Raw genomic sequence first — 18,029 nt, 5'->3', positions numbered from 1 at the left:
AATCTATTCTGGGGCACCATTGATTATTGTAGTTGTGTTCCTCCTACTATGGTAGTCAATAGTGCCCCAGAACTGTTCAGTTACAAACATTCTTCCAAATATACTTCTTTGAGAAAATCTATATGCGTAGGTTAGAAACAGCTTCTGGGAAAGTAAATGATGACAGAATTTTTATTTTTGGGTGAGCTATTCCTTTAAGAGCTTATTCTTCTGTGGTAGGTATAATTACAAACACTATAATAAAAGTACAGGGGTCAATTTTTTGAAGTTATATAATGTGTGTCATAGATTTAGACATAATTAAATGTTTAAGATAACATTTCAATTGTTGGGATCGGGATTTGTTTATTCTGTAGTCTTTGAAGCTGTCTGGCACACATACGGGCTGTATTATGTGCTCTCTTAGTCAGCTCATACAAACATTGATCAAAGTCAGGATCATGAGAGGTTTTTGACCTTTCCTTCACCTCCCATCCCGTTTTAAATCCCGTCACATGCGGCTGGACGTTTGGCCTCTTGACAGCAGGACAGGACCTTTCTTCACTCTACTGTACCTTCAGAATGTTGTTTAGTAACATACGTAACACTCAACCTCAGTCTTTTTCTTTTATTTTAGAGCTCCTCTTTTATGATGTGTGCATTTAGTTGCAACTGTCTAGTCTATTATTTATTTCATCTACTGTATGTCATCTTACTGTCTTGTGTATTGTTGCCTTAAAAGGAACCGTCAGGGTTTTGCAGAAGAAAATTAATTATTTGTTTTTAATTATCTGTCATTATTTACTCACCTTCAAGTTGTTCCCAACCTGTATAAATATCTTTGTTCTGATGAACACAGAGAAAGATATTTGGAAGTATGCTTATAACCAAACCATAATTTTTCATCTTAAATATTAATATATTTTATTATATAGATTAATATTTTAGTTTTGCTTTTAAATCGTTTAAAATATATATTTATACTGTATGTGTGGATGGTAAGATTAGAAGCAATTCGAAGATATCTTGCTTAGTTTAAAAAACTGTTAAAGTCCCCGTGAACCGGATGTTGCGATCGTTTTCCGAGTGAAAAGGAATTTCAAAGGAGAAAATGATTGGCCGTGGCTTGCATTTTACACTGCGAATTGATTGGCTGTGTAAAACAGCTGTTACATTGATTTTGAAATAGAAATTTGACATTTTGAAACTGGCAGCAGACTTGACATTTGAAGGGGAGGAGTTAACGGATGCGCCGCCCAAGCCATCTAATTTATGTCATTTCAGATAAATAGTCATTTCGGGGCGAAAGTGCATTTTCTGATTTTAACGAAGATTAAAAGGGGAAGATTATGAGGGTACATGAAAAAAGAAAATGACCCACATTGATAAGCTATTTACTATAAACGCTGCAATATTTCATGAAAAAATAAGAATTGTCGTTTTTAATTTCACTGGGACTTTAAGATTAAAACATTAAAGACTCAAAGTAAGTTCATAGCATGATTTTAACTTTTGTGTTGATTTGTCTTAGTTTTTCTTGTTGTGTACATTTCTCGACGTGACTAGGATTCTTGTTTATTTATACACAGGTTACAGCACCATGAGCCCTCAAGAGGACAGTGAGAACCCACCATGCAACAACGATCCTCTGTCAGCGGGCGTCGACGTGGGCAATCACGATGAGGACCTTGACCTGGATACTCCTCCACAGACAGCTGCTCTTCTCAGCCACAAGTTCTACCCCTATCGGCACCCCCACACACACCACCCCCTTCACTTGCACACACACCATCTCCAAGCGGCCGTCACCGTGCACAGCGTAGATGCCGAGTGCTGATCCCGCCCACCTGTGACTCCCAAACCACCAACCTTGATGCCACTGATCTCCAACCCTCGCTCTTTATCCATCACCACAGCATCAGCCCTCTGGTTCCTGCATCCTCCAAAGAGAGGAGAGAACCAGAACTCCCTCTCTCAGGGCACTTGCTGATGGGTAGTGGATGGTGGGCAATTGGGTATTTGACTATGGGGCAAACAGTCGGCCTCTTTAGAGACAATTAGGGAGTGGATTTGGCAGGTGCATACAAAGCTCCTCTAGATTTCTTTTTCCAAGGAAACAATGAAGATTAAAGGAATATTTTTCTACTATTTATTTAACTGGAGATAAATGAATGGGAAAAAAATGATATTGACTGACTGAATATCATGGTCCACGGAGTCCTTTTTTAGGATGCGGCCCTAGTTTTTCCTTCACTAGACTGCATAGCAGCCTTGAAGGATTCGATTCATGGCACATTTCGAGTTATACACGTGCCATGAGCTTTTCCTGCGGGTAAACAAAGAATTTCAAGGCACAATAGACATGAATGCCTGTGCTGCACATCAGAGAGAGTCCGACCATCTGCGACTGGAGTCTTGGAAATGTGTTGTTTTCAGAGGAACTGTCACTCTCCGGTTTGCTAGTTCCGTTTGTGTGTATCATTTGTGACGGTGTGAGAAGGTTTATCTTCAGACACTGCAACATGACCAAGGTTGTCTGGGCCACATGGGTTTAGTCTACAAACCCACTGACAGTTATTTGAAATATTTTAAAGATGACTGGGAGAGAGACTATGCTCAGTCTCACCACTGTGTGTATAAGCTCTCGTCGTTTTTTTGTCTGCCCGATTATTTTACATTCGTTGTGAGAGAGAATGCGTGTGCTTGTTTACGTGATCGTGTGCGGATGCGTGATGGTACAGATGGATTATATCCATTAATGTTATTTTTTAAGTCATTAGTCAGTATTGATGGAATGCCGTGATATTTTTAAAATCCTTCTAAACCCATGTGCACTTTCATTCAGCTACCTGTCTGCCGAGTGTAGACGATGTGCTTTTTTGATTTTAGAGGGACTGTGACTTTTGTTTTCAGAATGAAATGATATACCGTGTATATACATCTAAAGTTTAACAAAGTAGCTATAAACGTGTCACACACTACAAACCTTTAATCCTCGCCAGGAGTGTTTTATTTTGTCATGGTTTTATTGAATTCTGTTCATGGGAGCTGTAGCGTTTTTTTATAGTTGTTCTACAAAAGTTCATCCAAAAGTGAAAATTCTGTCTTCGTTTACTCATTTGTTCCAAATCTGTATTCATTTCTTTGTTCTGATGAACACAGAGAAAGATATTTGGAAGAATGCTTGTAACCAAACAGTTCTTGGCCACCATTGACTACCATAGTAGGAAAAATTGCTTGATAAATTTCTTTGTTCTGTTGAACACAAAAGAAGATATTTTGAAGAATTTAGGAAAGCAAACCGTTCCGGGGCACTTTTGTAATGTCATTGTAACTCATGTGCCCAAAGCACACATTCAGAACACATTAGAAGTCAGGTTCATTATTTCTGTCCAGTTCTCTTACAATGGCAGATATCTGATTTAGGGGTTTTAACACTGTTTGACAACTATTTTAAAGTGATAGATTTTGTCATTTATTCACCCCATGCTGTTCCAAACCTGTATGACTTTCTCCTTCGTGTCCATATATGAAAGTCAAAGGAGGCCGATGTTGTCTGGTTACCAACATTCTTCAAAATATCTTCTTTGGTGTTCTGCAGAAAAAAAGAAAATCATATACTGTAGGTTCGGAATGACATGGAGGTGGGAGTAACATTTTAAAGAAGTAAAACTTAAGATCTGCTGCAAGATGAATGTGAAAATCATTTTTAACACAACTGTGATTCATCTGGTCATTCAATGTTACTTGTATACGTCAACATGACCAATAATAACACTACACATGGTGTTTGTCTTCGCATTCAGCATCATAAAATAGATTCTATTTTAGTGTTTTATGAAACAGCAGGTAATTTCATTACTTAGTGGTCATATTTCAAATACATTTTATAGTGTTGTGCTCAATTTACATTGGTTTCAAACTTTTGGGGTATATTTGAAGAGTTTGGTTCCAAAATGAGAACTCCGTTTTCAAAATTGTTCAAAAATCATGTTTTTTATGTGCATTCCAATTAATATCAATCAAACAGCAGTTGGTTTGTTTTGATTTAAGCCATAATTACTCAAAAATACAACTAACTAACACAATAAAAACATGATAACATAATGAAAAACATGATTTATCTCATTTTGGAACCAAACTCTTCATTTCCTAATATACATGATTATATTTCCTTTCAGGCTATTTCCCACCAACACTGCGAACACAAAATCTCGGTTTCCGGTCTCTCATGTTGGTTACTGCGTCGATATACTAGTGGTGATAAAGTGTAAAACGAATAGCCAAACATAGGCATTAATGGGGCTAGATTAACAAATGAGCCCGATCTCAAACAACCTCCTTCAGGACATCATCAGACCATTTCTGACCTACATTAACAGTTTTAGCGTCGGGCACACACAACTAAAGGTCGTGTGAAGTGCAGGGCATTCCGCGCGTGCTGTCGCTGACGGGATCACGAAGGATTTGCGCACAAGGACGTAAAGGAGGTACATACAGGAGAGATTTGTGAAGGTGCATCCCTGGAGCATCGTAAATTACGCATGAGGTCCAGATGAACACAGCCGATTTTACGAGTATGTGTGTAAAACAAATGATTAGCATTAAAATTGAATGTAAGGAACATTAGTGTTAAAATACGCATTTGTTATGTTTCAAGGTAATGCACCACCGATCCTTGAATGGTTGGGAGGACAGCGATAACACAAAAAGTGGAGCACTGCCAGTTGGGACCAGAGTGGGGACAATTCACCATAAAGGGATAGATTGTTTGATTCACTTGTCGTTTTAGCTTCTGTTATACCTCTTAATAACAAGTATGCATGTACTCTTTACAATTAATCTTTGGGAGCTATTTTGGTTCCCCAAAGAACATTTTAGGCTCTTGAAAGATCTGTTTCTTACATTTTTACATACCCTAAAGAACACTTTTAAGAACCTTTATTTTCGAATGTACATCGGCTTCTAATTTACACGATTGTCTACGCATAAATGAATAATCGCCAGTGGTTAGGACCACACACACATAGCACCGCCGCCCACACACACTCGGCGCTGCTCGCGGCGAGGGGTTCAAGGTTCCCATCACCCCTCTACATAAACACAAGCACGTCCCAGATGCGCGATCTGCTGGCTCCGGCACTCGCGCGCCCACGCGCTACTTTTCTGTGCCATTGATTTATTCTGGTCTCCACTCAATCCCACTCAGAGAGGCGCTGAATCACTTGCGTTAGACACGGCCGTGGGTTCATGCTCAGGTAATTGAGCCGAACGCACATCTAACTGTAGGCTATGCGAGTTTCCTTATAAAAGGTTGAACGACGATGGAAATGGTGGATTTATTCATGTGTACTTCAATCCTGAAGAAAAACAATGCAAAATCTATATTTTTATATTTTCTTAAACAAATACCAGCTGTCAATCATTCAAATCATTATGGCCTACATAAATCCTTCAGATAACATTATAGTTTCCATTAAAACAATACAATTTCCATTATAACTCGATTTTGATTTTACACTTAGGGCTTCTTTCTATGTTTTAAACTTATTTGTTTATCGGTCATGTGTCCAGAATTAGATCCAGAAACAGGGCAGGGTGGGGTGTTTTCACAATGGGCTATCCCGATTCTTAAAGAGTCCGAGTCAGACGCAATTGTCTGTAAATATTGTTGATGTGGGTTGTGTAGCTAGAACCTGAAAGCGTTCATTCAGGGACATTATAAGGACTCCTGTGATAAAGTCTGCCAGAAGATGGCATTTAGCACACCCACGAGGCGGCAAAAGTCATTCATTCCCACATCGCATCCAGTATAACAAATCTAAAGAGCATGCCTATATACCATTTATCCTTCCAAGCGCACGAGATATGTTTATGCAGAAAAATCAACTTGTGCACGTATAAACCAAAACATTTCAGCTAGTATTAAACTACTATTAAAGAATTACAACTGCTGCCCCGAGTTGTTTTTATTGTTGCAATAATCCTCCTGCTATTGCTTTTATCAAATTAAACGCGTTATATATATTTTTAAAGATGCTTTCAAGGTTGTCCTCATGCAGAATGAGTTTAGGTTTCTATCGGTGGAGGTCGCCAGCTGTACTTTGGTGGGGATGATCCTCACTACTTTCAAGTGCGCCGTCGATGGGTTTGACTAGAGGCACACAGACGCCCACCTATCCGCTCTCTCCGACTCAATTTCCACCGAGCGCTGCAAAATGGCGGCCGCTCCATCCATCCAGCCGCCGTGCGTACACGCGACAAAGCGGGAAAATTCACCTCACCCGGAGTCCGACAGCCCCGCGAGCCGACAGGATGAGGACGCAGCATCCGAGGGGATCGCCATCCTCAGAGATCTACCGGAACTGGATCCGGAGGAGATCGAAAGACGACTGCAGAAAACTCGCAGAGAGCTGAGCAACAGGAGGAAGATCCTTATTAAGAACCTGCCACAGGACACCACTAACCAGGTAGAGAGACTGAATATATCAGCATGGCAGGTGAAAGTTACACTGCACACTAGTTTCTTTGAAAAAAGAGAATACCTTTCCAGGTGAGGTTTCTTTATGACACGGAGCACGTTTGTTAGTTTGTTTAAGGCGCGTAAACTACATTTTTTATGTAAGTTAAATCCAGTGTATAAACAATTCACCTGCTTGTACGCGCACAACACTGCTAACTTATTTTATGCATTTCAGCCAAAATAAATAAATAGACGATCTAACGAACTAACATCGTAAGTTACCAGAAAGTATCATTTACAAAACTGTTAGTTTGAAAGGGGATATCGGGAGTAAACAAATAACGTTAAGTTATATTTATTTAGCAAAGAGATCAACGCTAAACTTTTGACGTTGGATGGAATAACGTTACCGTTTTGCGTGTTACTCAAAACATTATCCAATTAACAACAACACTAAACGGGTAGTGTAAAAGCACCTCTAAAGTAAAACTAAAACTGTAAAATATTTAGTAGTAGTAATATATCACCACAGCAGCACCTTTGACGGCTCGGCGCAGCTCGTCTACTGGCGCTCCGCTGAAAATGTGCTGCTCACCGTCTCCTGTTATTTCTAAATGACGTTCAAACATGCAAATAAACGACCAACAGTCATTTATTATTTGTCTAACAGATATTTAATACCTAATATAGTGACAGTATCTTATTTATTTTTTTGCCGACGAATATCTTTGTTTTTGTATAACTGCTTATATGTTTTGTCAGGACGAACACACATCAACTCGTCGAAAAGAAAAACAGCGCGGCTTTTGGTCGTTTAGTTGTGGTTACGTGTTGTCTCGACGCGTATTTGCTCAAGAATTCAGACAGAGGTCCGGCTCAAGGTTGAGTCAGAGAAAACAGCACGTCGGTGAGCTAAACTCCGAGTGGGAGATTTTTTCCATTTCAACGAGCTGAGGTGCCTGCTGCTGCTGCCTGTGGCATTTCCTACAAAGTTTTACCACATCATTAATGTCAGTAAACATGTCACGTACCTGGAACCTCGAGGGAGTTGTAATATGTTCACGAAAAGTCAATATCTAATCTCCTGAAAATATGGCGATACGTTTTGAGTGTGCATTTTGACATGTAAGGGGTTCTCTGTAATATCGCATATATCGTGATTATTGCTTTGTGAGGTGATTAATCATAGTGCAATATTCTATCAGTCTCCTGTGCTGTGAGGCATATGTTTGCTATTGCATGTTGAATGACGAACACATATGGACTCAGAGCACTGCACTTTGTTGCAGTTTGGTCTCTCTCTCTCTCTCTCTCTCTCTCTCTCTCTCTCTCTCTCTCTCTCTCTCTCTCTCTCTCTCTCTCTCATTCATACAGTGCCTTATACTGAATAATTTAGGAGCAGGGCAGTCACAGGTTGGGGGCAGGAGAAATAAAGTCAGTTAACCTCTAAAAGGCTTCATATTTTGGCCAGTACTATTCTCTCCTTTTGTAAACTCATCTCCTTGAGTGTGTTGTTGGTTTTCTGGTGTCACTATCAGATGTTGAGCACTGAAGTGGTGAGGTCCTTGAACTTTCTGAATACTCACAACATTTCCACATACAGATATTTTGGAAAATATTTACAACATATGTCAAATATGCCAAATGTTTTAAAATGATAAGTAAAGACATTTTAAGGCTCAGAATCAACAACAAACTGAGAAAATAATTACAAATGGGGTTTTGTTGACCTTCGTTCAAAGTAAATGTTTAATACTGGTTAATTCTTGTCATTAAGATGTTATTTATGTTTTCCCAGTGTCACTGGCTAATCAATTGTTTTCATTACACTTTCGTATGAAGATTTCTTACGTCCTCTCATCTCTTTGGCTGTTGACTTGGGACACCACCTGTGTCAAACTCTTTATCTAGGATTTTTCACATTTCAGCGTGTTTTACCACTATTCTACTATTTGGTCTTCTTCTATGTACACACCCCTCACTTTCATCATGTGTTTATTGGAGCAAGTATAGCAGCCTAAAATGGGGCATCCTGATATTTTATTGAAAATACCACTTGCTTAAACAGTATGTGGGGGTCAATGTGTTTTGTCATTGTAGAGAAGACAACAGTATCAGTTGTTTTGCTATGCATTATGTTTAATTATATTGAAAGCTCAGAAATTATGCTTGACCGAATTATACAAAATGCATATTAAAATATTTCAATGACTAGCAATTGTTTCTGTCTTAACATTAGTTAATTATTGAACACATTTAGGTACAAAAACGTTTTAATGTAAAAAGAGCTGAATGATGCATTGAATACTTAAATAAGCCTCGTCATTTTCATATTTATCTAATTTAATTTCTAATCTTGCTATTGAGATTCTTAAGGACTGAAGTCTTTCTGAAATCTTTTTCTTTTCGTGGCTCTTTTTGAGTATGATAGTGTCTTTATACTTAAGAAACAGAAGTCTAGCTAGAGTTGTTAAGAGTGAATTTAATTCATTTCCATGAATCAGCACCGTCTGTCTCATAAGTGATTTATTTGTTATATTACTCAGAATTTATCATAAAAATACCTCTCCTTTTTTTAGTTTTAACTTGCCTTTTTTGTAATTCCCCCTTGTTAACACTGACAGTCTGTACATCAAGCTTTTGATTAAGTCGCACACCTGACCTCATGCACCATGACCTGTGCTACATGCACACACAACACACCGGTGAACAAGAGCAGGGACATTAATTCAGTTCCTGTCCATCTCTGTTAGCCATCAAATACTCCAGATGTTAGTAGCAGGCTGATTTATTTTAATGGAAGTTTGTACACATGCACACACACCGATGCTGGTCCTGACATCTTGATCCATCTCCAAAGGTCTCTGGATGCTCCGTTAAGCTTTCTGCCCATTTACGGGCCTTTGTAATGGATGTGTTATGCGCTGTGTTAAGAGACAGCCATAACCGAGGACAACTTTACTGTGTGACTAATAGAGACAGGGGGAGGCAGTATGTTGCTCTTTGAAATAGCAGAGAGAAAGGGAATTAGACAAAGCACACTTTGTCTGGGATTAAACATGTAGTTTATATAGTGCTGTGCATATAGATTAGAATGCATGTATGTTTTGTCTATTCAGTAGTTTTAGAACATAATAAAGGAGATTAAAGGGATGGTTCACCCAAAAATGAAAATTGTGTCATCATTTACTCACCCTCAAGTTGTTCCAAACCTGTTATAGAATTTGTTGTTCTGCTGAACAAAAAGAAAGATATTTGGAAGAATGTTTGTAACCAAGCAGATCTGGGGCACTATAGACTTAGTAAAACTACTATGGTAGTTAATGGTGCCCCAGAAGTGTTTAGTGTCCTACTTTCTTCAAAATATCTTCTTTTGTGTTCAACACGACATAGATTTTAATAAAGTTTTGGAACAACTTGAGGGTGAGTAAATGATTTTTGGGTGAACTATCCCTTTAATGTTATACTAGTTTTGACACATAGTATTTAATAGTCTTATTACTTAATGTAACAAATTCACTTACTGTAAAAATAAAATGAGATTTTAGTTGGTTCTCATGACAAAATGTCATGACATCATGCACCAAAAACATACGTCCCTCCGCATTTCTCATTTCTGATCTTCCTGCTTGTTCCAAACCAGCAGGTACCTTTGTGTTTTAGCAGATAACTTTAACCTCACACAAGCATCTTACAAAGAATGGGTTGTTTCCCCTGAAATGTCATGAAAGTAGATCTCACAAAGAAGAGTAATCCAGCACAGCCAATAGCGGTCCCAAACTGTTCAGTGTGTTGTGTCCCCTGCTGAATGCAGAACTACCTTTTTGTCATAATTCAAGTGTGTCCTTTTGGATGTTCCTTTTGTGAAAACACAAAGGCAGTGTGGGCACCTCTGGTTTATCTCCCTTAACACGTGTGCTAGATCTGACAGCAGGGCCTGCTGTGTGCATAAAAGGGAAGAGGAAGAGATTTATGACACAGCATATGTGTGTGTTTATCTGATAATACTGGAACAGTGGACAGTGGGTTTGTGGCTGCAGATGGGTACCTCATTTTCATGCCCACACCATCTGTAAGTTTTTATGTTCTTTAAAGAGTTTAGCCAAAAATTTAGTTAGAAGAAAAATAAAGAAACCTGGCTAAACGTCTTAGGGCGTACTCACATTTAGCCTGGTTGCTCTCAACCTTGCCCGTGCACAATTGTGACAATTTTCATATGCATATTCATCATCTTTGCTGCTTTGAGAGCCGCTTTCTCACCCATCTTTCTCTCTATCTCAACCCCTCACAGGAGGTCCATGACATTCTACGCGAGTACGAGCTCAAATACTGTTTCGTGGACCGGAACAAAGGAACAGGTAATTGGCCTTCTTCAGTCATTCTACTGCCCTCATGTTTCTAATGGTTCTCTTCCCTCGGAGCCATCAGAATCCAGACCTCCTTCAGCACAGGTTTGCCTACTTACAGCACCTGAGATGTTAATTTCCTGCCATGGTGAATGAGCACTTTGTGAGAAATTGTTCTATCTTGCCAAAAGGACTCAGCCCTTTAGCTACATAAATGTTGCCTGTACTTCTGAAGTAAAGTGAAGCTCAAAGTTTTATTGCTTTATCTGGCGGTGAAATGTCTTTATAAATATGTACTAAATATTGAAGCAAATAAGCATGTGTATAACTGTATTATATCTTAAACCACTCAATAGTTAAGTATGTCATTGCTTATATGAATGATCTTAACGTTCTAACATCTAAAAGATTGTTAACACTTTACAATAATTTTGTATTTGTTAATATAAGTAAATGCATTAGCTTGCATTAACTAAATTATACTATAACTAAATTATTTGCTAAGTAAATTGCATTGTAGTATTTGTCTAAATATTTTAAATTATTTGTCCATTTTAAATGGACGATTTTGTTCTCTTTTTGTTTCATTTTGTTTTCATTGACCAACTTGCACATCACTTCAGAAAAATGTAAATATACGTTCCTTTTCCTGAACAGGACAGACAGACTACGTCCTAAATGTGGTACAATCATAACCTTCATAACATTCAGTTTAACTCAAATCAACTTTATTTATATAGCGCTTTTTACAATTTTCATTGTTACAAAGCAGCTGTACATAAGACATATTGACTATAAGCAAAACAATTAAAGTTGTACCTGCAAAAACAAGAAAAAGTTGAAAACACAGAAGACAGACATACCCACATACAAAACACTCCACACACACAATATGCACACGTACTAACACACATAGACATAGACACACACACACACACACACACACACACACACACACACACACACACACACACACACACACACACACACACACACACACACACACACACGTACGTACACAGACAAGTACGCACACACACACACACGCTCAGTGAGAGCACACATTTAGGATAAAGGAGAGAGAAGCACAGGTCAAATATAACAGACTATAAATTCCTATATGCAATATTAATTAAGTAAAACTTTAAAATTCTAAAGCACCCCCCCGGCAGCAATAGTGCAAAAAACAGTATGCAAAGGTGGCGAGGAACCCAAAACTCTAATCGAGAAAAAAAACCTCAGGAGAACCCAGGCCCAACCAGGGGATTCCAGTTCCCCTCTGGCAAAAGCTGCTGCCTCTGCACAACTCCAGAGACTTGCACAACAAGGCTAAATAAAATAAATAAACTTACTAATAAGGTAAATTATAGTTTAAGATTATCATTAATAATCTAATAGCATTTGAAATTTTGTGGTGAAGACGTGTCAGGTGACCGCGTCCTTCTTTATCCAGCTCTATCATCTCAGCTCTTGTCAGGTCGCCACTTCCCATTCTCCGCTCTACCATCAGGTGAGGCCATGAACTGCATCCTGCTCGCTGTGGTAACCTTGGAACAATGAGACAAGACTGGCTGAGAGTAGAGTACTGTTCTGAACTCTTTGATGCAACAAGTACATCAGTTGTGTTTTTGGTTCCGGTTGATCTAACTAATGCAGCCTAAACCCTCAGAGGATTTATATTATGGAAGAGTAGTGTATGCAAGATTAAAAAGATGCGTCTTTAGTCTAGATTTAAACTGACAGAGTGTGTCTGCCTCCCGGACAGTGCAGGGAAGACTATTCCAAAGTTTAGGCGCTAGATAGGAAAAGGATCTACCACCTGCACTTGATTTTGAAATTCTAGGTATTACCAACTGACAGGACGCCTGAGAGCGTAATGCACGTGAAGGACTGTAATACAAAAGGAGTTCATTCAAGTACTGAGGAGCTAAACCATGTAAGGCTTTATAGGTAATAAGCAAGATTTTAAAGTTAACGCGATGCTTTATAGGTAACCAGTGCAAGGTTGACAGAACCGGGCTAATATGTTCATACTTTTTTGTACGTGTAAGAACTCGAGCTGCCGCGTTTTGGACCAATTGGAGTTTTTGTAATAAGCCTGCAGGGCAACCACCTAACAGTGCATTACAGTATCTAGTCTTGATGTCATGAATGCATGAATTAACTTCTCTGCATCTGACATTGACAGCATATGACGTAGTTTAGATATATTCTTAAGATGGAAAAACGCAATTTTACAGGTGTTGGCGACGTGGCTCTGAATAGAACGCCAAGATTCTTTGCTGACGACGAGGGTTTTATGGAACATCCGTCAATAGTTAAACAGTATTCTTGGTTGTTACTTATAGCAGTTTTCGGTCCAATAAGTAACACTTCCGTTTTGTCCGAGTTCAGTAATAAAAAGTTGTTACTCATCCAGTTTTTTATATCGACTATGCATTCCATTATTCGATGGAACTGCTGTGTTTCATGAGGCTTCGAGGAGATATAAAGTTGAGTATCATCAGCATAACAGTGAAAGCTAACTCTGTGTCGCTTTATTATATCTCCTAGAGGTAGCATGTATAATGCGAAGAGCAGAGGCCCTAAGACTGAGCCCTGTGGTACACCGTACTGGACTTGCGATTTGCGTGACACCTCATTGTTTATTGCTACAAATTGAAAACGGTCGGATAAATAAGATTTAAACCATTTCAAAGCTATTCCCTTAATGCCGACATAATTTTCGAGTCTATGTAGGAGTGTGCTGTGGTCAATGGTGTCGAATGCAGCACTAAGGTCTAGCAGCACCAATAACGAGATACAACCTCGGTCAGACGCCAATAGCAGATCATTTGTAACTCTGATCAAAGCAGTCTCTGTACTGTGACATGCTCTAAATCCAGACTGGAATTCTTCATTGATGTCATTCCTTTGGAGGAAGGAGCATAATTGAGTTGAAACTACTTTTTCCAGAACTTTAGATATGAAAGGTAGATTCGATATAGGCCTGTAGTTCCCTAGTTCTCTAGGGTCGAGTTGGGTTTTTTGACAAGGGGCCTTATAACAGCCACTTTATATGCTTTAGGCACATGTCCTAATGTCAGAGATGAGTTAATAATACCAAGAAGAGGATCTATAATTTCTGGGAGCATCTCTTTCAGTAGATTTGTAGGTATAGGGTCTAGTATGCATGTTGTTGATTTAGATGATCTAATAATTTTAGACAGCTCATCTTGATCTACGGTATAAAATAATTGCATTTTCTCCTTAAGGGCGCTGTAGTTAGTTTGTTCAGCGGGTTTCACTTCTGATTGCATTGTTATAATTTTTTCTCTAATATCTTGGATTTTATATGTGAAGTAGTTCATAAATTCATCACTGCTATGCTGATATACAGGATCAGAAGTCACTGACGATTTATTTTTTGTTAATTTAGCCACTGTGTTAAATAAAAACCTTGGGTTGTGCTGGTTTTCTTCTATTAGTGATGAAAAGTAGGCGGATCTAGAAGTTTTTAGGGCTTTCCTGTATTTTCGAATACCATCCTTCCATGCTTTACGAAATACCTCTAATTTAGTTTTCTTAAAGTTGCGCTCCATTTTTCGGGCTGCTTTCTTTAGAGCCTGAGTGTGTTCATTATACCACGGTGTGGGGCTGCCATTTTTAATCTTCTTTAAACGTAGAGGAGCAACTGTGTCTAGCGTTACAGAGAAGGTGGAATTCAAATTTTCAGTGGTAATGTAAAGATCTTCAACGTTATTTCTCATGCAAGCGATTTGAGACAATTCGGGCAGATTATCGAGAAACGCATCTTTGGTAGTTGAAGTTATTGTTCTACCATATTTGTAACAATGAGTTTTATTTGCAGCCGTAGGCCAGTGAAGCAAACATAATACCAGATAATGATCCGAAATGTCTTCACTCTGCTGAAGGATTTTAACGTCGTCCACATTTATACCATAAGACAGTATTGAATCTAAAGTATGATTACGAAGGTGAGTGGGTCCTGACTAGGAGTGTAACGGTTCTCGGTAAAAAATTGAACCGCACGGTTCTCCACCAACGGTTCGGCACGCGATCCAACGCGCTTGGACCGTGGCTCATCTTAAATCTGACGACGCATTTATAATATGGTTCGTTAGAAATTATAATGCATAAAACAGACTGACAAAGTTCAGCTAATGTATGTTTGTCGATGGATACACATTTAATACCTACAACAAATCAAATAACGTAGACAAATTTCAATAGGATTGACGTATGCTGTAATATGACCAGTCATTTATGCTTTCATCACCCGGGTGTTGTGAAAGCGCGAGTGCAGGTGAGACATGAACAGCACATGTTGCTGTTTAAACTACACTCATTCAAGCCTTGCCAATTGAAACATTTAAGTGAAAGATGATGCAGAAGAAAACTCGCTTGCAAGTCTCAGACATGGCGCAAATATTGAGTTGTCTTTGAAGCACTTAAACGGACAGATTCACACACGAAGTAGGTCAACATGCCCCTCTTGTTGAGTATCTTAACAAACATAGTAGGTTATGTCTTAAGTGAACGGACGAAACGGACGAAAAACAACGCATGTGTACAGTATCAGTGTACTGGATCTGATGCATTTCTCTTAAAGCGACAGCAGCATATTCCTGCTGTCTGTTAAAAGTCAAGGAAATCCCTCACTGCTTGTGACTCAATAGCTTCTGTAACTTCAATTATGATTCATCTTTATTTAATTTGTACATATGCAATGTTATGTTTTATTTGATTACTTTAATCCATTTCTACCTTAAAAGGTATATATACAGTATCTTATTTCATTTTCTGCTTTGCTCTGTTGTTTTATTGGTGCTGTTACTTGTAGCTTGATTATTTGTTTTTATTTGTCAGTAGTCCCTTTTCCCTGAACATAGCACAAATCGAACCGAACCGAAACCGTGACCATAAAACCGCGACACAAACCGAACCGTGGGTAATTTGAACTGTTACACCCCTAGTCCTGACACATGTTGACTAACGCCCATGGAGTTAAGAGTGTCTTTGAAAGCCATTCCTAAGGCATCTGTAAAGTTATCAACATGGATGTTAAAATCACCAACGACAAGAAGTCTATCTGAAGCCAGTACTAGTTCTGATAAGAACCCACCAAATTCTTTAATAAAATCTGTGTGGTGCCCTGGAGGCCTATATACAATAGCTAGAATACATTTCCTTGGTATTAGGTGTTGAAACATGAAGAACCATGACTTCAAAAGAATTATATTTAGAGTTCGACTTCTGGGAAATGCTCAAAGAGTTATTGTAAAGTACTGCGACACCTCCCCCTCTGCCTTTTAGATGAGGCTCATGTTTATAATAATAATCTTGGGGGACAGATTCATTTAAAGTAATATAATCATCTGGTTTTAGCCATGTTTCTGTCAAACAGAGCATGTCTATTTTATGATCTGTTATCATATCGTTAACAAAAAGTGCTTTATTAGAGAGAGATCTAATATTTAGCAATCCGAGTCGTAACAGTTGATTATCTGTATTATGTTCATGTTTAGTTTGTTTAACGTTTATTAAATTACTTTCAAGAGGTTTACGCATTATTTTATGTTTGCTAATCCGGCGAACAGACACAGTCTCTATTTTGTGATGTTTGGGAGAACGGATTACTACATGTTGTACATTTTGTGTATTCTGCGACGTGAGACGGCAAGCAGACAGTTGGTTAAGCCATACTGTCTGCTCCCTGACCTGGGCCCCAGCGAGTCAAGTTTTAGCATTAGCATTAAGACTTTTTGCCATATTTCTAGACAGGATGGAAGTCCCAGCCCAGGAGGGATGGAGACCATCTCGTTTCAACAGGTCAGGTCTGCCCTCAAAACTCTTCCAGTTATTTATAAAAACTATATCATTCTGCAGGCACCACTCAGACAACCAGCCATTTAGTGATGATAATCTGCTATAAATCTCATCACCACGATAAGCAGTGAGGGGGCCAGAGAATATTACAGTGTCTGACATCATGCTTGCGAGCTCACACACCTCTTTAATGTTATCTTTTGTGATCTCCGATTGACGGAGTCGAACATCATTTGTGCCGACGTGAATGACAATCTTACTGAATTTACGATTAGCCTTAGCCAGCACATTTAAATTTGACTTGATGTCAGGCGCTCTGGCTCCCGGTAAACATTGGACTATGGTGGCTGGTGCCTCTATGTTAACGTTCCGAACAATAGAATCACCGATAACTAGGGCACTTTCAGCAGGTTTCTCAGCCGGTGCGTCACTGAGCGGGGCAAACCTGTTCGAGACTGTAATCGGAACGGTCGAGTGATGTTTTGTCCTGCGACTACGCCGTCTCACAGTCACGAAGTTTCCCAGCTGCGGGGGATTTTCAACCGGAACCGAGCTGTGTGCGCTAATGTTGCTCGCATCCAAAGTGTTTTCTATCGTCGTTAAACTCTTACTATCCTCAGATAAAGATTGGATGCGAGACTCTAATTCTAAGATCTTCTCTGTCAGCCTAACTATTTCCCTGCATTTATCGCATATAAAACCCTCGCAGCTGACAGAGAAGGCTAAGCTAAACATATGACATGAGGTGCAAGTAACAATAATAGGAATAGAAGCCATAACTCACCGGATTTGAAGTGCAATTCCAACTTACCAAGGTTGCTCGATGAATCGTAGTATACTCGCTTAAAAAGAGAAACAGTTAGCACACAAGACAAACCAGAGGCAAGATGATATTCCACAGTGTAAACAGAAAGCAAGCTAACACGCTATTGCTATGCTAACGGCGTTAACTATCACTTTTGGTTTAGAATCTTCAAGTAAATAACAAGAACAGGGTTATTGAGATATCAGGATAAGTTAGCAACGACAATAATAATTAACGATAATAAAACACACTAATATTAGAGCGAAGTGTAAGTGCACTGATACAAACAAGCCGCCGGCAGCGATGCAGGAGACAGTAAACATAAAATATATAGAGTCCTATCTATTCATGAGATGGGCCAAGTTGCTATTTTAATTTAAGTTTGATTGACCCAAGAAACTTTTCAGCTACAAAAATAATGAACATTTCTCCTCTGAATGCACAGTTAGGTTTTGAATGAGTACTGTTGTGATGGGAATGTATTAAAATCTTGCTGCAAAAATAATTTTTATTTTTTTATAACTTGCAAATAGTTTTTGGCACATGGCACAATGACATTGTGTTAATGATAATAAACATGTTCTTTTAAAAAAACAAAATGATGAAT

At 38.8% G+C, this 18,029-nt stretch overlaps 2 protein-coding genes across 4 annotated transcripts in view; both read left to right on the top strand.

Annotated features, from left to right (window-relative positions):
- The window catches only part of cachd1 (cache domain containing 1), a 78,724-nt gene extending 75,753 nt beyond the window's left edge, over positions 1–2,971 (top strand). Inside the window, exon 27 of the mRNA XM_057338712.1 lies at positions 1,569–2,971. Within this exon, the coding sequence (XP_057194695.1) occupies positions 1,569–1,816 (248 nt within the window). The 3' untranslated portion in view covers positions 1,817–2,971. The remainder of the gene's footprint in view (positions 1–1,568) is intronic.
- Positions 2,972–5,932: 2,961 nt separating this feature from the next.
- The window catches only part of raver2 (ribonucleoprotein, PTB-binding 2), a 71,638-nt gene continuing 59,541 nt past the window's right edge, over positions 5,933–18,029 (top strand). The window contains exons 1-2 of one of the 3 annotated variants that reach the window (XM_057338584.1): positions 5,933–6,449; positions 10,734–10,800. In XM_057338584.1, coding sequence (XP_057194567.1) covers positions 6,198–6,449; positions 10,734–10,800 — 319 coding nt within the window. In that variant the 5' untranslated portion in view covers positions 5,933–6,197. The remainder of the gene's footprint in view (positions 6,450–10,733; positions 10,801–18,029) is intronic. The other 2 variants (XM_057338583.1, XM_057338582.1) reach the window with 2 other exon arrangements.

This window comes from Triplophysa rosa, linkage group LG7 (assembly GCF_024868665.1).
Source record: "Triplophysa rosa linkage group LG7, Trosa_1v2, whole genome shotgun sequence".
NCBI classification, from domain to species: Eukaryota; Metazoa; Chordata; class Actinopteri; order Cypriniformes; family Nemacheilidae; genus Triplophysa; species Triplophysa rosa.
This window is presented reverse-complemented; position numbering and strand designations above follow the sequence as displayed.